The following is a 21,084-nucleotide window of genomic DNA, read 5'->3' as shown; positions in this document are numbered from 1 at the left end:
TAAACATAACTTGATAAAACAACAGAATTATGGAAAAATGATATCAATCAGTTCCAGTTATCTTCCATCACAGATTAACCTGTATCAATAAAATGTAAATACAGAATGTGCCTGAGGCGTGTCGATCACAACACTAGAAATTATACTTTTTTAAAGAGGAAGTATGCACAAGGTCAAAAATATCGGCAGTGGTAGATGCAAATATATCACTTTCAATTCACTTTTCTCTTTTGTTCCTGATATCAAAGAACTCCAAGATATAAAAACAATCATCCCCTTTACCGTCGTTACAAATAGTAGTTATAAAAAGAGCCAGTGCAAGAATAGTGGAAGCACTTCCTTCATATGTGCTACTCTTACAGTATATCAATCCTATATTGGAAAATGAATACATTATTTCTGCATACAAACTCACATACTCTCTCCTCCACTAAGATACCAGACTTACAGTGTTCCAGGAATGTTAAAAATCATTTTTATTCAATTGAAAGTTATCGTTTTGAGCAACTCAAAACTTAGAGGGAATTTCTAGAATTACATACAGAATATGCAAGATAACATGTTACAGTGTTGATATGTTGATAAATAAGGCGCGGTCACTCTGTACATGTCCAGTAAGCTCTGGAATATACAGTGCATACATTATGTGCCAAAAAACCTGATTAGTGTAATTACAATAATGCAATATTTTAAGGCATTTGAAAAATTGTCCTCCAGCTGGATCATCGGACAATAAAGATCAAAAAAGTAAAATAAAAAATCCACAGGAAAAAAATGGGATTAGGCTGTTGAAAGAAAAGCAAGGACTTGGAAGTACATGTCACTGTACATTGTTGGTAGTCTGAATTATAATTGAAGAAGTATAATGGCAAAGCAAAGTGTAACAGCACCAGTATAGTCAAGGAAGGTTTACAGAGGCTTTTAGTTGTATGGGAGTGCAAGTTGTTTGGGTGTCACAAGGCATCCAATGATGAACTATTTGGCAAACAAGCTACTCACATCAGAGTGATGGTGAACAGCACTCTAGGTGGGCAGAATTTTGTTCGTAAGGGAGGAAGACCTTAATGATTATCACTAGCACCTTAAGGGTTCAGATGATATTCCTATGTTTCTTCAACTTATGCACTTTAAATTCCATAAATAGTAGATATAAAAGCTAGAAACACTTGTAACATTTGCAGTCTAAATCATGCCATTGATCTGATCATTATGCTGCAGTTCTTTAAGACAGACTTTTTTTTCAGGATACACTCCACTTATCCAAGGCTTGTACATAGAACAATATTTACAGTACACAGACGTTTCTTACTAAAAAGAAAAAAAACAGCATTTGCCACTGGACAAACCATAGGCAAACAGAGCAGTTAGTGTGTATAGTTCAACTTTCAATATGAATTTGTCTGCGTAATGAAAGGTTATATAAAACAGATTTAGAGTGCACTTTACTTCATACACCACAGATTCATTGCTTTAGTATATAAATACAACGGCCAAATATTCCTCAAAAGTTATTTTATCTTCAGCAGAAAGGCTTTGAAACAATGTTGGCTGATTAGGCATAACAAGATATGGAGCTAGATACAGGTTGCAGTCACGTACCCGACTGGTCCAGGTTGCGATAAATCGCTATGTACTTGTATGATGAAGCCAGGCTTCAATCAAGTGGCTCCGAATTGTCCCTGATTATAGTTGTCATGTAGTTTGGGAGCAATGAACCTTAAAATGTTGCTATACTTGGAGCCATCGGACAAGAGTCCAGTCATAGCTGAAGAAAAACTGGTCTCTTGCACAAATTGGTAGCAGGGGCTGGTAGTCATGTCGGTCCAGTGTCAGGGGTGTTGTCATGGGTAGGCAAACAGAAGGACTGTAAGGTAGAAGGAAGGGGACAAAAAGCTGTGATGGGGCATGCTTGGTCAGGCATCAGGCATGTCTGCCTTGCTGAGAGCGATGGCCAGCTCCAGGTCCTGCTGTTCCTGAAGCTGCAGCCTCTTCAGCCTCTCCTGTTCCTCACGCTCACTCTCTTGCTTGGCCCACTCCAACTGCTGGCTCTCACTTCCAAACTAGAACAGAGAAACAAACATTAGATTTGGGCAAAAGAAAAAAGCAAGCATGGAGCTGTAAGATCAATGTCAACACAGAAAAAAATGATGAGACAAAGGCTGGCTTAAAATTAAGCATTGCTAATTGGACCGATATCAAAAACGACACCAAACATCATTGAAATGATCTGATGTGCAGCAGTAAATTGGGAATAAAAAAGCAAGAATATTGACAATTTGATTTTACTTTGACATCACAAAAAAGCAAAGAAAGCAAATTGTTCCACAATTCATAGTGGTATACCACTGCCATAAGTTACTGGTTGTGTTTCTCACATTTTGTGCTTGGATCAATGTGGCTGAACATATTTATAGAAAGTAATTGTGCTCATGAATCACCGTATTCAGATTTTATAGTGCGGACAGGTTTTTCACATGCAAAGGTCTAACCACCACACCCTTATATTCTTACCTTGCCATGTTCAGATCCTGGCAGAAAAACAAAAATTACAATACAGAGCTCGATATAAAAAAAACCTTAAATCCCTTTCACAGCAGTCGTCATAGCAGGAGGAACAAAATAAATTCATGTCATATCAAACGATACAAACGAGACACAGAAAGCTGCCATGCACCATCTCTTCACTTGAGCACACTCAGCCGTTAAGATACACAAGATGGCAAAGAAGCGGAAGACGGGAGACAAAGAGACAGATTTACTCTGTTGTGCTCTGCTTCGAGGCATATCATGCCTTGACAGCAAATAAGCCTTTAGTTTGTGCTTCAAGATTTGAAAAATGCTCGTCGAGTGCTACCTGGCCAGGCAAGTTTACTACCTTGATAAGTGAAAGCTTATAAATCCTCATTTCCTGTGAAACTCTGAAGCCAGAAATGACCACAGGCATGCAAGTCCCTTTACCAGGCTGACAGAGCAGCGTGACATAATAGAGACAAGTGCTAGGACTGCTCAAGTAAGTCATGCAAACATTTAATTTCCTTCTACACCAGGCCTTCTAAAAGCTCTTAGGTATTTTGTCAGTTGTCAGTCGACAGCCAGCAAACACAACGGTCCCGTGAATGTTTACTAAAGCCAATGTCTAAAAGAAAACTAACAGAATGAGGTCCAGTTAAATATAGCTGACACCTCTGAGCCTTAAGCCCAGCAGTTTGAAGAGTGAAATCATTAGGCCAGCAGCTCATGCAGACAAATATACTTGACTCAACAGAAAACTGTAAGTCAACTACACTTACAGAGCCAAAATCTGCAAAACCCACCGGAAAGTCTTTAGGTGCTTTACTTGAGCGTGTTGTAACAAAAGAGTCTTTATTGTCTGCTGAGGAGCAAATGTTCTGGAGCAGTTGTGATGCACTCAAACTGAGCTTACCTACTGGAAAGGGAAAACATTTAAATAATTACATACCAAATGGCAGAGAAGAGTTCTTAGCATTTTTACTTCATATGCAAGAACTGGTGACTCCTTGGGAGAATAAGATCACACTTATAAAGCCAATACTGTGTCACCATGATACTAACAGGAAGATAACAGCTTGAAGCTCATGACACGCAGTGTGTTCACCCAGGGGAAAGCGATATTGGTTTAAAAAAAGGTGTTAACCACATTTTTGAGTAAAGCTCAGTGATGCACTGAAGCTTAAACATGCAGTGTTGCTTTTTTGGAACACAGTCTTGTAAGATAGACCCACCCTTATCAACTTAGAGCTTTGAATCCATTTCCTATAGTGATGGAATTATCCACTGGTCATTAACTGTCTCTTTAACTTTGAACAATATTGCAGCATATACTACAAACTGTGGGACTCTATTATGTAATCTAGCAATTCAGTCTGTTATTTCTCATTATATATATGTTTACAATTCTAGTTTCGTAAAACACTATAATACTGTTGTAGTTGTTAAATGCCTACAAACATGTTTGTAACACAGTTGTAATCAAACAGCAAAAATAGGCATTCTATCTAGACCAAGATTAGTTGTGCAATGGTCCTTGTGATGCAGTGGGCTTCTCACTTCCCCATTGTAAGTGAGGCACATCTCTACAACAAGCTTGCTGGCTAACAGTGGCTGCTCATCTCTACCCTATTCTGTGTGGTAAAAGCAAAAGGGAACATTAACTTTCTCAGGCTGTGGCTTCTGCAAAGTAAGAAAAAGTGCAAGGTCACAGCGGAAGGGCATGTCCTGGGCATGGTCTGTGGGCAATGTGTGACTTCACACGTACACAATAAACAAGATAAATACAAGGTAAAACATATATACACAAGGTAGAGCAAGTAGCTCTCGTTGTCATCACACTACAGTGTTAAGTTTTACTTAACCAGTAATGACAAATCTAAATTACTGTCATATTAATACCAACAGGGTTGCAAGCACCCCACAGTACCGCCATAACTCTACTGACAGCATTTCTGTCTACAGCGTGAAAAGAAGAAACTACCTTCTGTGCCCATTCACATCACAAGAGGGAAGCTTTTTTTTATATATATATCTGTGTACCATTAAGGCACTAAAATGACACTTTGCAAAATGACAGTCAATTACAATGGCTACCCAAAAATCTTGAATCTATACTTACATGAGAAGTTACAAAGCAATAACCTGACATGACAGAAGCGTTCTGACACATCTAAGAAGATGTCTTTGGCAAAAGTTTGGAAAAACGACAACAAATATTTGGCAGGTGACTGGATAAACATCTATCACCGTCTATCAAGTGCAAACTCACACTTAAAACACAGTCATTGCTACCAGCAGTTTCTCATTGGACACTGGTTGGTCTGACCAACTATGACTCGACCACATGCACATATCTTGAAGCCTGGCAAGATGGATTCTCTCGTGATTGTGATCTTGTAAATCTCGGGAGAATCCAGCTACTTCATGAAGCAAACAAAATGGTGAAGAGAACAGGGACAACCTTGGCAAAAAAGTACTGATTTCAACAATTCTAAACGCATTACGTGCTAATCATCACAGAAGAACTTAGGCCAAGTTTAGTAGCAAATACAGTCACGTTCAAGTGTGCATAAACACACGCACGCACACACAAAAACACAAACATAGTATAAAATACAGGATTACCATAGGGAGGTGCAGGCCGGTTGGGCACATTTTTCTTTGATGGGAGTACCGGATTGTCCAACTTCTGCTCACCAACAGAAAAAGAAAGGATAAGCTGAATAACAACCAAAACTAGATGTCAGACAAGATATCAAAACTTTGGTCTTATACAAGAGAGACAGTTTGCATAAAAGCAAGAATTTAGAACAAAAATAAGTTATGACTTATGATTATAGCAAAATAATAGCATAGATTTCTGCCGCATAGTAAGAAAGCATGCTTTCTTTCTCTTCCAACTTCAAAAGTCTCCATAGCTTACCTTTGACATCTGACTAAAGTCAGCAAATCCTCCCGCCTTGCTTCCAAAGGGGTCCACTTTCTTGAACAAATCTGTGACAAGACCACATTGAAAAACGTTTGGAACATTTGAACACATTGATGGAAAGAGCAACAACCATAAACAAGTTCAGCTCCGAGCCACACATTCAAAATCATCTCTACATCTTTTTCTGAAAGGGTTCACATGCTTTTTTTCAGAAGACGAAATGTAGCATGACACTTTAATTTTCCACGACATTTTGTAAAAACCTGTAAAGCAGGGTTTTTTTTTAACCTGACGTATGCATTCGATCGGCTAATTAAAGGCATCAGTTGACGTACTGTTAACCAGAACTGTGGCTGTGTTGTTTTGAAGCTCAGTGGTATGCCACTTAATGAAAAAAACAGCAAGCTGCAGATGGTTACAGTGAAAAAACAACACATTGTAATAGAATATGTTTGTTGTGAGTGTGTAACCACAAAAGATCCCATTCATGTGCAGTACGCAGTGTTTTCTTTTACGCACAGTAACTCTGCTCAGGTCTACAGTTGCCTCTGTGTTCTTCTTAAGCATGTATAGCACTGACCAGCAACAGGCACTAACTTAAAACAACTTCCGTACTGAATGAGGCACAGCAGTTCAATATCAGCAGATATAAAGACAGGACAGAGGAAAGAGTGAACTGGTTCAAGGAGTGGCAGTGTATTCTAGTAGAGAAGGACCAGCAGTCACACAGAGTTTCTGTTATGTTTGGCTCCTGCTAGCCTCCTGTTTTTCCAGGGTAGGGGGGAGTATTTTTAGTCAGCCAGTAGTTAAATGCGTAGGTACTGGACTAAAAATAGCTCCAAACCACAGGAAAATTTGAAGCCACAGTGAGTAAAAATGTTTGCCCCTGATGCCCTCCAAAACAACATCTAAATCTAACACGTCATCCAGAATGGCGAAGAATGACTCTTTGAGACGAGTTTCACAACTACAGCGTTCTCTCATAGCTGTCTGTTAATAGAGCCATATTCTGGGAAATCTTCATGGAAAATTTGCTCGTATTAGTACAGGGATGACAATGCATTAGTGTTTCTTTTATGTGACAAAGTGACATGTGGCAGGAAGTCAACGTGTATAACCATATTACCCCCGTATCGTCTTCACATGTTATTCCACAACCATCAGTCCATATGCTGTAGGAAAGCCTGCTTCAAACCCTTCATTCAAATAATGATGGTGTAAAATAAAATGTATCCGCTGCAATTTTGTTCTGAAATCGGCATCTCTACATATACGACAGCCATCCCATTCCAGTGTCTGTTGGATTCCAACACAAGCACACCTCATTCTACTTGATGAGGTACTGATTAGGCAATAATGTAAACTAAATCTAAAAAACACTGCTGTGGTCATCCCTCTCTTCTTGCAATTGGACCATTGCAAGAACAGTACTAGTAGTACCACAAAGTAACTGGAATCAAAAATAACTATTGACCATACTAAAAAGGTTAAAAAGAAAAGTTTTGAATGAGGAAAAGAAGGGCTCAATTCTGGCTTTACGGACAGGGGGATACAGTGAGCATCCATCATCCATGCTTCCATCACTAAAATTTCTAAGACGGCGTTCATAAGAATAAAGTCAAGCAACAGACACTAGGACAACAACGCTACAGTCCAGCAGAGGGTGAAAACTATTCTCCACTGACCATGATGACCGTCAACTCATTCAAATGTCACTCAGTAAACATAGGATGACACGAAGTGACCGACAAAAAGAATGGCAAATGGCAGCTAGGATAAAGTGCATGGTGAGAATGGTTCGAAACAGGCTCCCAGGGCAGTGCTCAAGTTGCTTAATGCTAGAAAACAACCCTTCATCAATGAGAAACAAAGAAGAGCCAGGCTGAGACTTGCAAAAGCCCATAAGGATTGGACCATAGCAGACTGGAGTAAGGTCATCTTCTTTGATGAGTCCAATTTTCAGCTTTGCCCAGCACCTAGTTGTCCAATGGTTAAACGGAAACCTGCACAGGCCTACAAGCCACAGTGTCTCGCACCGACTGTGAAATTTGGTGGAGGATCAAAGACGATCTGAAGTGCCTCAGCAAGGCTGAAATTGGGAAGATTCACCTTTGTGAAGGATTCATGAATCAAGCCACATACAGGTTGTTTTGGAAGCAAACTTGCTTGATTCCTTTCGGACAACATTCCCCAAATCTGAGGATTGTCTTTTTTCCAGCAGGACAATGCTCCATGTCACATAGCCAGATCAATCAAGGTGTGGATGAAGGATCATCAGATCGAGACTCTGTCATGGCCAACCCAATCTCCAGATCTGAACCCTACTGAAAACCTTTGAAACGTGATCAAGAGGAAGATGGATGGTCATAAGCCATCAAACGCAGCCGAGCTGCTTACATTTTTGTGCCTGGAGTGGCATAAAGTCATTCAACAGCAATGTGAAAGCCTGGTGGAGAGCATGCTGAGACACATCAAAGCTGTGACTGAAAATCAGGGTTATTTCAACCAAATATTGATTTCAGAATTCTTCCTAAGTTAAAACACTGCATTGGGTTGTTTAAAAATTGAATATGAACTTTTTCTTTCCATTATTTGAGATGTGAAAACACAGCATCTTTTTTATTTTGACCATTTTTCATTCTCTGCAAATAAATGCTCCTAATGACAATTTAATTTTTTTGGAATTTAGGAGAAATGTTTTCAGTAGTTTATACCTGTACATAAAATATAAATAATAAAATCAGACAAATTAAGAATTTTGCAGTGGCCTATATATTTTTCCACAGCTATATGCGCTACAGTATGGCAAGTAAAGCTCAAGTGAGAAATTTTTGGTATGTTTGCAAAATCATACAAAGGCAAGAAGCTCAGAAGCAACTAGACCTTTTGGCATTAACAAACAGTACCTCAGGTTAGTTTTTACATTTACAACTAAGACCCAGATTAAAATATCCAAAATATGTGTAGACATCCCATGGTGCTTGTGAACATCACCGTACCTGAATCCTTAGGTTTCGAGCTGCTTGATGAGAAAGGGTCACCACTGCTGAAGGCATTTGGCTGAGGAAAAAAAAAGCACAAATACACACACAATGACTTCATTAGCATAACCAGCACAAATCTTTTTGGTTTGCTTTTCCAGTCGTCTACAACAGTATCAACATGCCAGAGCTTGCTTTTACAGCACAAGTCATTTAGCACAGAAAAAGAAGCTTCCTTTTAAACTTTGAGAACAAAAAGATATATTTTTTTTTCCGTTTTTCTAACAATCACACTACACATGAAGGAACCATGACTAGCCCTGTCATACGAGTATCAGTTCAGTGGTAATTTAAAAAAAAAAAAAAAAAACTACCTTGACTGGTGGTGTGGGTTTTCTGCCAAATGGGTCTGCAGATCCAAACACGTCTGACTTGTCAGTCCTCTTAAAAAAGTCTTCAGATGAAGCACCTTTGAAGGGATCACTTTCTTTAAAGGGATCCCCTCCAAATGGATCTAGAAAAGGACAAGACCATCTTCAACAAGAACTGTTCATTCACAGGGACACAAAATCAATGCAGGTGATTATCGGCAACAAACATGTGACAATACCCTTAGAGACATGAGGAGTAAACAAAAAGATACAAAAGGTATACAGACCATTGAAGAGGTCAGATTTGAAGGGGTCCTCTGTCTGGAATGGGTCTGCTGGAGGCTCTTTAGCAATGCTGTTGTTGTTGAACATAGCTATCTTTAACTTGAATGAGTCATCCTGATGAATGGATCCAGAAAACAACAAATCAATGCATGTGTCCATTCAGAAACAAATGGGAAATTTGAAATCATCAACAGGTTTGTTAAAGTAGACCACAATGTGACAGTTAGAAAAAAGCATGTACACTTCCTAACCTTCCAGACTCCAAAACCAATCAATTTTTAAAAATGAATTTCAGGTTGGGGCTGCACAGTGGCGTAGTGGTTAACACTGTCGCCTTGCAGCAAGAAGATCCCCGGTTCAAATCCCAGCCTGGGCCTGGGATCTTTCTGCATGGAGTTTGCATGTTCTCCCTGTGCATGCATGGGTTTTCTCTGGGCACTCTGGCTTCCTCCCACAGTCCAAAAATATGCTGAGGTTAATTGATTACTCTCAATTGCCCGTAGGTGTGAATGTGAGTGTGATTGTTTGTCTGTATATGTAGCCCTGCGCCAGACTGGCGACCTGTCCAAGGTGTCCCCTGCCTTCGCCCAAGTCAGCTGGGATAGGCTCCAGCCCCCCCGCGACCCTAGTGAGGATAAAGCTGTGTATAGAGAACGGATGGATGGATGGACTTTCAGGTTGTGTCTACATAAAGCAGATGGGAGCTAAGTAAGGAAACAAATTAAAAATATAAGTAGAAACTATCTACCATACAATTTTTAAAGCTACCAAGTTTTGCAGTGTTGGTAACACCTGTTGGCTTTGAAAAATGTTGAACAAGCTGATTACCAGTTTTTCAGTTTTTGTAAAATTAATAATCAAATAAATTAAATTTGAAACAAAAAATGTTTCAGGAGCATATTTGTGTTTTTCTGTCATCTCAAAAGTCATGAAAAAAGCAGATTACGAGAAGATGATAGGAAAAAAATTCTGCTGTTGAGCTTGAGATGCTATCCTTACTCACTTTTTTTACTTTGTTGTGTGGAGGAAAGAAAATGTGAACCAGAATCATTAGGAGGACAGGTTGACCATGTTTCTGGATTCAAAACTGAACTTTTGTAGTTAAAAAAGGGTGTCATTCCCATAAATTTATTATCTCCTCACCGCACTTCTGAAACCTCCATTCTCCTTCTCAGCAAACCCTCCACTTAAGTCTGGCAGGTTGCTCAAGTTTCCCCCGTTGATGTCGCTCAAAGCACTGTTGTAATCCTCAATGGTCTTGGTCATCTCCTTTTGGCTGTCCTGAATCAGTGACAGCTTACTGCGAGCCTAACAACACATGACATTGTTTAATTTGTAGCATATCTAAACATTTTCTTTGCAGCTTTTTAATAGGCTTCAATGTTATCCAACACTAGAGCATTTCATACCTTGCAAAAATTGATGTCACTATGATTTCAAGCCACAAGGATTTTATTTAAAGTGAGTTTAGAATTTGCACATAATTACAGATTTATTTTGCTGAATTATAATACGTCACAAATTTACCTCTAGTAATAAAAAAAAAAAAAAACAGGCTCCTTTTATTTGTGGAAAGCACCTGATACTTAGCAAAGTGAATTAAAGTTGTGGTTAGTGGTTAAGCTGATAAAAGAAATTCCCTTAACCACTTTGATGCAACAGTTTCCATTCAGTGTTAAATGTACCTCAAAACATGCTAAATATGGTGCTTAGAGAAGTAAAAGTGAAACTTATCTTCCAAGTGTGAGATTGCGGCATTGTGAAAACACATTTCAAGTACAAATTCCACATATAGCACATTAACAGTCAATCATTTTCAGCTCTACTTCAGTACTATTACTGAATATGCACAATGGAATTTGTCTCAGAAATGTTTCAGATTTTACACCCTAATACTTATGCTGCACAGCTCTTTCTTGGTCAGAGAGCTTGACGGCCCTAAGTGGCACCACATCCTCATGTAACCTGTTGTCTCTGTCTGCACTGACCTGGCTGATCTCCTCCTGGGTGGTTTTGAGTGACTTGATGATGCTGTCCAGCTGGACACGACCAGAGAGCAAGTTTTGTTCCAGCTGGGCCTCTTCCTCCTGGAGCCGACTCAGATCAGCCTTGGTGCGACTTAGCTCATCTTCCTGGCTACGTAGGTCAGTCTCCTGGGAGCGGATCTGGCTCTGCAAAGACGAAATCTGGAGGATGGGTGAAAAAATACAGAAAGCCTTATGAGAGATTTAGTCTTGTTTGTTTGTAGAGATCAAAGCAATTGAAATTTGTTCTCAGGAAAACCAAATTACACTTAGTTTTGCAAAAAAAAATAAAAAATAAGCCAAAAAACATGCAGATCTAGATCTACTGAAGGCATTTTTAAAGTCTTCAACTTTACAACTGATGACTGTGTTGAAAAGCCATAATACGTAAACTTTCCTATTAACAAATCTTGACCTCAGATGATGACTGTTCGACACTTGGCCTGCGAACTGGGATCCCACTGAAAGCACTACCAGCTTTGAACAAAAAGATACCACTATAGGGATGACAGCTGCGTGTGCATTTTCATGTCATCACAAGTTAAATACAGTCACATTTCTGGTCTTATATGCACTTTGCTTTACTAATTCACATCTCTAACCATCTGAGTCTCCTCCTGGCACTTCTGCTTCAAGTCATTAAGCATCCCCTCAAGCTTGGAGCGCTGCTGATCCATCTCCTCCAGACGTTCCTGGGCATCCTGCTTCTGGGACTCCAGGTCCTGCAGGCTGCTGCTCTCTCTATCCAAGTCATTTTGCATATCCTGAAGGTCCGCCAAACACATACACAAAGATGCACAACTGTTTGCAGAGTTCATCTCCAAATTGTGTCATTTGGGAGGGATTTAAAGTATGCCTGATTCTTGGCTTCTTGTTCTTTTGTTAATTTCATAGATTCAGTCACTCTTGAGTTACTATTTCACTGACATTTACAACCTTTACTGCACGACTTGAGAAATATTTGGACTCAGCCTTACTTGAACGTCACTGTTTTGTTGTCTGATGGCTTCCTCCTTTTCCCTAATCTCTTGCTCCAGGATGAATTTCTCTCTACAGGTGAATATCAAAGAGGAAGAACAGGGCAGAGAGATTACAATTTATTATTTCTCACTAGCAAATGAACTGAAGGCAAAATACAATGCTTAAAAAGACAAACATTATTCAAACTGTATTTGGAATTCTTTCTTCATTGTCATTGCCAACTGACACTGTATTTACTTGATGTAATTCAGCGTAATTGTCAGGTTTCTGAATGACATGTATAGAAATACACTGCAGACTGAAGTCTGTTAACAGTGAGAAGCAGGGTTAGGCTTGCTGTGTAGAATGCATGTCAAGCCAGCCCACGACATAGCACGTCTGCTGCTGTCAAGTGGGATAATAGTTTAAAAGAGCTTTGATCTTCAACATTACTTCATTGCAACCTCCCCTCCTTTTTCTCAAAGGAAGAGAAACAAAGCTGTCCTCCTGCTACTCAGGGTCTCGGGGCTCACCTCTGCAGCTGAGTTATTTCCTGACTGAGGTCATCCAGCTCTTTGATGCCTGTCAGCTCTGCAGACCCTGTGGAGCTGGTACTGTCCTAAGGCAAAAGACATTGAGATGGATAAGTGAATGAAGGAAGGTACAGAAACAGAAAGCTAGGTAAGAAAGGATGATGTCTGACGTGAAGTTCACATGCGGTGAGAGCCGAGCAACAAGAGTGACAACAGCAGGTAAGAGCATTAAATGGAGAAAAATTGGAAAAGGATGCAGAAAATACATGAATAAAATGGTCTAATAGGCAAAGAGGGTCAAAAAGAAGGGAGAAAGAGAGCAGAGGGGACATGAGTGGTATGCAAGAGAGAGGAGCTCCCTGCTGTTGTGTCTAACAAAACAAAAATCACAGGAAGGAAATACAAACACCTTGCACAGCTAGCGAGAGAGCAAGAGAGCCAGACAATACATAAATGACAAGAAATGCACAGAAAAGACAATACAGAAGGATTTAACATCACAGTTAATTTTGGCTTATAGTCCACTGTTCAACAGACCCATGGCAAATCAAAAGAAAGAGGTCCTCCCAAAACTCTCTATTTGTGGCCACTGTAAAACATTCTGTACTTTACAGTTTTTAAAAGCCTCAATGGTTTTGAACTTAAAGAAACCCTCTAAAAACACGTTTGCTTAAGAGATTTTACATTAACAACAGTCTGTTAATAGTAAAAACAAGCAAAATTGTGAAAGGCTCAACTACAGTAACAAATTAGTTTTTTATTAATTGTCTCTTTTCAGAGCATTTTAAAAACAAAGCCGCAGCCTAATGTCTGTTTTAATTGTCCAACTGAAATGGGCCTTCACATACGCACATTAAATGTGTTGAGGTTTCTTTAGAGATAAAAAGCTTGCCATTGATTGACCCCCACTTGAAAATCCTTGAAAAATTTTTAGGTCAAAATTCAATAATAACCAGTGAAAAAAGTGGTACTGCTTGTTTCACATTAAAACACACAGCAGTAAGTAAGTACATTAATGGGGCAGTAACATTAGCTTTTGTGACAAGCCATTAATAATGGATGCAATACAGCAGGCAGCAGTACTCTCACCATGTTCCTATTAGCACCTGCTTCAAACTGACAGAGAATACGATAGAACGAAGGCGCCACCTTGTGACACAAAGCTCAACTACTCACTCTGCGAACACTTGCGAATGCAGCAAGTCCTGGTCTCACTGAGGACATAAGCTCTGCATAGCTCTGTTAGACAGGACAGAAAAGTGCTCAAAAAAGCAAAAGCATAAAAACCTGTTATGCAATGGAAACCCAGAAAGCAAGAAAGCAGAACTTACCATTTAAAATACATGTAGTAGCAGGAATACAGAATCTTAAGGTACAGATGCAAGTAAGGAAGAATGTCAGTAAATAGGGCTATTCTAAGATGAAGCAGCGGTTGCAGTGGGATATAGTCAGGACTTACAGGGCCCAAAGCTGCAGTCCTTTCTGATGGGGGGATCATTTCTGGAGTGAGAGAGGAGGGAGGATCTATGCCCTTAGCAACTTTTTGTTGTATCAGGTACATGGCCAGAGAGAACTGCTCACAGGTCAGCTTTCCCATCTGTTTTGTGTCAGCGAGTCCCCTGGGGACAGGAGGCGAGTCTTATCTCAAAACAGTATATACCTTTATTTCCTTTCTGACAAATACTACTCACAATGTTCATAGATAAAATATCCTTTGAATACACACACATCAGCAATACTGACACACACACACACACACACACTATGACCACAGCCTAATATTGTGTTGGTTCCTCTTTTGCTGGAAAAACAGCCCTGACGAGTCTTGGACTCCACTAGACCCCTGAATGTGTGCTGTGGTATCCGCTACTTGTTTGTCCAGCATATCCCACAGATGCACGATTGGATTGAGATTTGGGGAATTTGGAGGCCAAGTCAACACCTCAGAGTGGTTGCCGTAGTCCTCAAACTAATCATGAACCATTGACATGATGCACAAGAACAAGTCTGATCCACAGAGAACTAACTGAGAAACTCATAGGACCAAAAGTATTCACTGAACGTAACCATGACCCCCCCCCCCAAGGTCATGTGTCCATGGTCCATTGGTTCAGCGCTGTTTAGCCAGCACACGAGGGACCTACACACTATTAAATGAATTCAATCCAATTTTATTTACACAGCACCAATCACAGGTCAAATTGTCTCAAGACGCTTTCTTGAACCTATATGCCTGGCAAGTGGTTTTAAAGTCGCGGGTAACCAGTGCACATGACATAAAATATGTGCCTACACAACACAAATTAAATTTATGTGAGGCTCCGATACAGATAAAAAGTTTGAAAATTGTCCAGCACTGTTTATTTTAATTGTAGCATTTTCACTGCGTGATGGAGATTTGCAGTACATCTCTTTATGCTATACATTTCCAATTATTGAATGCAAATCTACTGTTGTTAGTTTTCTCTTAAGTTGATACATTTAGCTCTCTTGAGCACTGCAATATTTTCAATACAGGAAAAGCATTGTGACAGTTATGATAAGAATGTCTGTGAACTGAACTGAGTTGTGGTCTCACCATATCTGTGCCAGCATTGTCTGGGAGAGAGTGGACTGCATGAAGATCTCTATAACCTCACTGCCTGTGACGAGGCCATCGCTGTCAGTGTCGGTTTTCTTGAAAATATCATCGTATCTCTCTCTGTCAGCCACTGGTACCACCCAGTTCACCACTGGCTAGAGAGGGGGGAAAAAGACATTTTAGTGATTTGAAATGACGGTAACAACACCTGCTACAAACTCACACTTCTGCTTCACATAACACTGATAGTTTGGATTGTTACATCTATAAGATATTTATGAATGTACACACTTAAATGGTTAAAAGTCAATGTTATGATATACTAAGTGACCCCTGAGGAAGACATTTCCTATAAATGCCAACACCCAACTACTCATCCAGAGTTAAAAAACCACAAGATGGAGATGCATTTGTATGAGAATCATCATGTTTACTGCAAACAGCAAGATGATTTTGACCTATCTAAATGACTTTTGACCTATCACACACATTCACACAAATATTGAAACTTGCATCTAGAAAATCCTAGTTTAAATTAAAACATTGTGATTAATGCAGGTGAGAGTACAGATGCAAGAAAATTGTTGTGCTATTAAGTATTATTTCAGTCACAAATAAATCTTACAAAATGTGAAATGGACCATTTAATATTTAGGGGTAAGTAACATAAAATGTAAATTTGGGGAGACTAAAATGCCATTTAAAGTTAAAGGAAAGGACACAAACTGATAAAAGAGCAAATCACATCATGACAGCCACATCAAATGATCAAGGTACACGTGTCTGAACAGCATTGCTTGTTCTCCATTGCAAAGAAACCCGTTTCTCCAAAAGTCACGGGTGAAAAATCCCAGCTACAGCAGAGAGAACGACAGACTGGCCTTTGCATAGTGCTCAGAACAATGTTGTAAAACAAGTTTAACCACTAGTAACAGGAAAGAGTAAATGCATGAAATGCTGGTGTCTTTAAAAGTCAAGACTCTGTCACTGTTACATGGAGTTAGGAAGGTGCAAGGAAACATACACATAGAGATTTTCCCCAGAGGATTTAATGTTTTTTAATAGATTTTTTAAGTCTTAAGTTTTTTGTGGTTTTTATTCTACTTGAAAATAACTAGGAGCATTCAGAAAATTACATCCTAATGCAAGGCTATGACTTTGAACTTACTGCAATATATGAAGCATGCATTATTTCAAAAAAACATAAAAAATTCCAATCAATAATAACATATTTTTTTCGTAAGCGCCTTTCTTGACACCCAAGGTTGTTTTACAGGAAAAACAAATAGAGTAGAACAGATAAAAACCATACATAAAGTAGAGTAGCTGTGTGAAACTACCCAAGATGGGAGACATAACACCCCTTGAGTCTTAGATCCACTGTCATTAGGGTAGAAGAATTTTAATCACAACAGCTGACAACTGAAGCGACAACACTTTTATACTTGATAAAACTATACATTTAGGGAGCTAGTCATGCTAAGAGATACCTCAATATTAACATTTATCGTCTTTCATAAGCTATATTTGTGAAAAAAAAAGTAATAATGAGCTACACTTTTAGAAAACTGCCTCAATTGTTCTGATAAAATTTTGTGTAAAATATGATAAAGTGTATGAATGAAGAGTTGGTTGTTAGATGTAATGCAGAAAAGTTTGTTACAGTTCTGCAATATATCATCCCACTGAACATTATCTTAACAAAACTGTCCCGAATAATAAATCAGGTCAGTAAAATTACTCAAACAGTCCCACCTCCTCTGTGTGAACTCTATGGACCCTCAGTGATGAGGACAGCCACCCTCCTCACTGAGGACCCCTCCCATCCCCTCCACCACTCCTTCATGCTGCTGCCATCAGGCAGACGCTACAGAACCCCACTGGCTAGGAAAATCATCTACAAAAAAAATCTCTCACACCCTGTGCAATAGCTGCTGTTAGTAACACAAAATAAACTGTACTGTGTTTTTAGTCGTTGTATGTGCTTGTTTTTGTTTATTGTACTGCGTTTTTGATATGTGAGGGTCTTTTCAACGTTTGAGTGTGGTTTTTAAACTTCGTCCTACAACTGTGACAAAAGAAGAATTTGTGTTTTTACACAGAACAGATGACAAAGTTATTTATCTATCATTCTGCAATTCTTCATACACATACTACACTGACATGTACAGCATTGTAGAAAATGTTTATCCACATCACCCAGCACCTAGCCGAGCCACGCTAGACCCAGCTCTTAAGACACAAGGGTCGAGGCACGCTCGACAGGGAGGGAGGCGGGCTATAAAGTTGTCTATCAAATCACTCTGCAGCAATTGGGTAGGTATACAACCAATCAGCGCAACAAATAGGCTGACGTAGTTCCTAGGGCGCCGGATTGTGGCTAAGTCCCATTAGCTTCCCAACCAGCGGAGCCAACAGGTATATTAAGGATTTGCCATATCCCGTCGGCATAAGTCCAAATACGTCTTTCTTCTCAATGAAATACTTCAGTGCCGTCCTTTGTTTATCTTTCAAGTTGAATTTTAGCTTCAAATCTTTAAGGGCTGTGGCCAAAGCCGAGTCGAAAGATAACTGTTTATTGTGCGCCGGTTGTTTCTGTCAGAATCGTCGTGCCTCTGTCGTCACTTAGTTACGCCCGCCTTCTGATTCTACACTTCATGGTGATTCGTCCGGCCAGTTTTAGGAGCATCCAGCCTTGAGCCTTATGGAGGGTAACTAGACCCACCCTGGCAGAGAATTAAATTTGTTGCCGTGGGTTGTCTACCGCGGCTAGGCTACCCAGCGCCTTATCTCTCAAAGACTAATCAGTTATAGTCACAACGATTACATTCATATTTCAAGAAAAATACATACCTGTGAGCTGGATTTAAAAGAGTGCTTTGGAGAAACGTTTACAGTATTGGTGCTGAGGGGAGTTGTGCTGCTCAGAGGAGGAGTGCTTCGCAGGGTCTCTATGACAGGAGCTGGACCAGACGTAAGACCAGATAGAGCAGGTAGCACAGCCACGGCACCTGGGAGCGTAACTGCAGACTTTTTCCGTTTAGCAGGAGGGATGAGGGAAGCAGGTAAGCTAGTTGGAACAGGCTCCTTCTCCATGGCACGATACACAAGATGCATGGCCTATAAAATTGGAAATCAGATCATTTCTTAACTTTGTTTTTAATCTATACTATTCTTATACTAATTTGTATTTTTCCAGTATTGCTATCCCAGAATTTCTCCAGTGACAGTAAAACTTTAAAAATTCAGTTTTTAAACTTTAAAAACCCCAGCTTACCACTGTGAATTCTTCTTTATCCAAGTGTCCATCTTTGTCTACATCGCTTAGATCCCATATCTACAGAAACAATGAGTAAATGCTTAAGACTTGTTTGTTCTGAATTCATAAAATTAAAGAGTGAGGAAGGACTGTGCAGTACTATATAGTAGTATATTACCCTTCCTAACACATCCAGAGGTAGTTTGGAGTTTACCAAAACTGGCCTGACTTTATCACCAGAGAGGAGTCCATTTACAGGGGACAGACTCTCAAAAATTCCCTCAAACTTCCCTTTCTCATCAGGCTGCAAAAGAAAAAAATGTTAGATTTCAGTGGTAGGCTTGATTTGCTTACATCCTCGACAATATTATTGAAATATTGTATTGACTCACCCTAACTGTCCATTGCGAGTCAAGTGTCGTCAATGAAACGTTTAATAAAGGGCTGCTTGTGTCTGTCTGTAGAAAATAAAGTGCAGACACAATTAAATCAAGCAGAGCAGGATATGCACTTACAGACTGTATGAAGATGAGGAAAAGACTGTTAGAAATGCAACTTCTTCACTTTCTGAGACACTTAATGTCCATTAATCTCACAGTCTGCTCCTTATCACTAATATTACAATAGTCAGGAGTGATTTTAACACTTACAAATTTAGGTGCAGCTAAGTTTTGGTTGAGGTTGTTAAGACTGATATCATTTCCACCCTGTGCTGATGCCACCAGCCTCAAAGCTATGAAGAAACCCTGCGAAAGAGGAAGAAAGCAGAGCAAATCCGATGATTTTGTGCACATTTCAGCATTTCCAATAATGACAAATTTACAAGGAAATTCTTTGTTACCCGTTTATCTAAATAGCCTTTTCTTTCTGAATCTGCCAAATCCCAAATCTAACAAAAGTAAATAAAAAGGAAATACAGTTTAGATACTTTAAACTGAAAAGAAATATGAGAATATATTATGTTTGAATGTCGATGAATTTGTGACCCACCTTCCCCAATGTGCTGCCTGACAGCCCAGACTTTTTAAGGAATTGAGCTGCATCGCCAGCTGATATTTTGCCTGTATTTCCCGGATCCAACTGCAAAGATAAAATAATAATAATAACAATAATAACAATTACGATGTCGAGACAGCAGAAAAAAAACTTCACTGAGTAGTATTGCATGAGCTGTTTTAAACACTGAAACAGCTGGAGTTCTTACCTGTCTGTAATGGTTTTCATAGGCTGGGTTTCCATTCGATAGCTAAAGAAGACAGGAAAGACATATAACACTGTTTCAGTTACAATTAAGTGTGTGGAAGCTACACATACACCAAATTAAGTCGTTAGAAACCTAGAAATGGCTAGTTGTACCGTTAGCAGTCTGCACACCATACAGCCTGTCCGTAAGAAGAAAAAAACACAGCTTCAACGCAATGGTTAGTTAACTACGGTTTGTTTTTGTTCAGTTTTAGAGTCTAGTTAGTCATGTTTTGTTTGTAATATCACCATCCACGTCGCAAGCGTTCTATTAAAACGTACAGCAACTTTGCTATCCGTACTTAACCTAGCTAACCATGTTATCTTAGTTGACAACGAAAGCTTGTCAATATGGTTACACTGGTTAATATTCACCACAGCTTACAACGTCGTAGCGTGGCGACGGCATATAACGAGTGTCGCTGTCACTAGTTAATGAGCCACATTAAAAGTGGACACTTTTCTTGAGCTGTTGGAAGTTGTTACCTGACTAAGAGTCATGAGCGCCGCCATATTTCCTGGTGTCTCGGGAGTGCGCACGGGTACGAGCGGCGACAGACCGGAGGAGTAAGTTCCGGAGGGTGTGCCGTCTGTTGGTCACTAAACCGGCCAGGATTGGGGTAACTATCTACTGATTGCTAATGCAAATGAATTGTGGTAGCTGAGCCCTGATGGCACACCTAAACTTACCTAAAATTTATATAGCCCTCGACAAATTTCCCTAATTCTTCCTTTAGAAACAGCAAGGTTAGATTAGCTGCTGTGCAAGGAAAGCAACTGCTCCACTGTTTCAGACCATCAGGAGCCCCATGAATCCGTGTATAGTGATTTTAATTTTTGCTATTGTAAATATAAAATGAAAATCAAAGCATTTTTAAAATTTCGTATATCCATTTAATCATGAAAAGGAAAAACGCCTTGTATTTCTATTTCAGTTTTTGTATTTTAAAACGAAAATCGAATAACCACTCGTTTTTTGTTTTTCAATACCTGCTTTAGAACGGAAAATCAAATTACCCACTGCATATAAACTTCCATTTTACAGAATTTCTTGTTGAAATCCATGTGCTAAAACTAATTTGTATTTTTCTGTTGTCAAGTGTGCATAATTCTAAATTGGGTTAAATCTTTATCACAAACAAATGGACACACAGTAGACATGTATTTTTGGTAAGTTTCTGAATCACTGGTAGTAACTGAAACCACCACAAATGCTGGTTGGTAATGGGAGCTCTGGACATGGGCAAAATATAACAACGCTGTTTTGCTGTACTTCAAGTCTACATAAAGGTAACATACTCAACACACGGTGCAAAGAGAGCAGGACAAACATTTTGCCCTGGGGATTTATCCAGGCAAGAGAAACAAGACGTTTGAGAAATAGTGTCATTTCAAAGTAGTTTTCCTT

The 21,084-nt window shown here is 39.4% G+C and overlaps 1 protein-coding gene across 5 annotated transcripts; it reads right to left on the bottom strand.

Moving 5' to 3' along the window:
* Positions 1-458: 458 nt before the first annotated feature.
* On the bottom strand, positions 459-20,255 carry LOC110957589 (epidermal growth factor receptor substrate 15-like 1). 5 transcript variants are annotated; one of them, XM_051952926.1, is made up of 24 exons: positions 20,163-20,255; positions 19,639-19,680; positions 19,425-19,514; positions 19,276-19,323; positions 19,085-19,180; positions 18,827-18,892; positions 18,613-18,738; positions 18,453-18,512; positions 18,029-18,295; positions 15,173-15,330; positions 14,054-14,213; positions 13,771-13,833; positions 12,595-12,680; positions 12,079-12,151; positions 11,704-11,865; positions 11,066-11,263; positions 10,221-10,385; positions 9,080-9,191; positions 8,796-8,935; positions 8,440-8,500; positions 5,435-5,505; positions 5,137-5,230; positions 3,315-3,427; positions 459-2,060 (listed from the first exon to the last, which is right to left on the bottom strand). In XM_051952926.1, the coding sequence occupies exons 1-24, from the start codon at positions 20,187-20,189 to the stop codon at positions 1,914-1,916; spliced, it is 2,625 nt and encodes an 874-aa protein (XP_051808886.1). In that variant the 5' UTR covers positions 20,190-20,255; the 3' UTR covers positions 459-1,913. The 5 variants fall into 5 exon arrangements, with proteins under 5 accessions (XP_051808886.1, XP_022059381.2, XP_051808887.1 ...); XM_022203689.2 differs by having other exon boundaries at positions 5,137-5,200; XM_051952927.1 differs by lacking the exon at positions 13,771-13,833.
* Between the last annotated feature and the right edge of the window lie 829 nt (positions 20,256-21,084).

The sequence above is a fragment of the Acanthochromis polyacanthus genome, chromosome 9, assembly GCF_021347895.1.
Source record: "Acanthochromis polyacanthus isolate Apoly-LR-REF ecotype Palm Island chromosome 9, KAUST_Apoly_ChrSc, whole genome shotgun sequence".
NCBI classification, from domain to species: domain Eukaryota; kingdom Metazoa; phylum Chordata; class Actinopteri; family Pomacentridae; genus Acanthochromis; species Acanthochromis polyacanthus.
The sequence above is the reverse complement of the archived record's forward strand: the minus strand, read 5'-3'. Positions and strand labels throughout refer to the sequence as shown.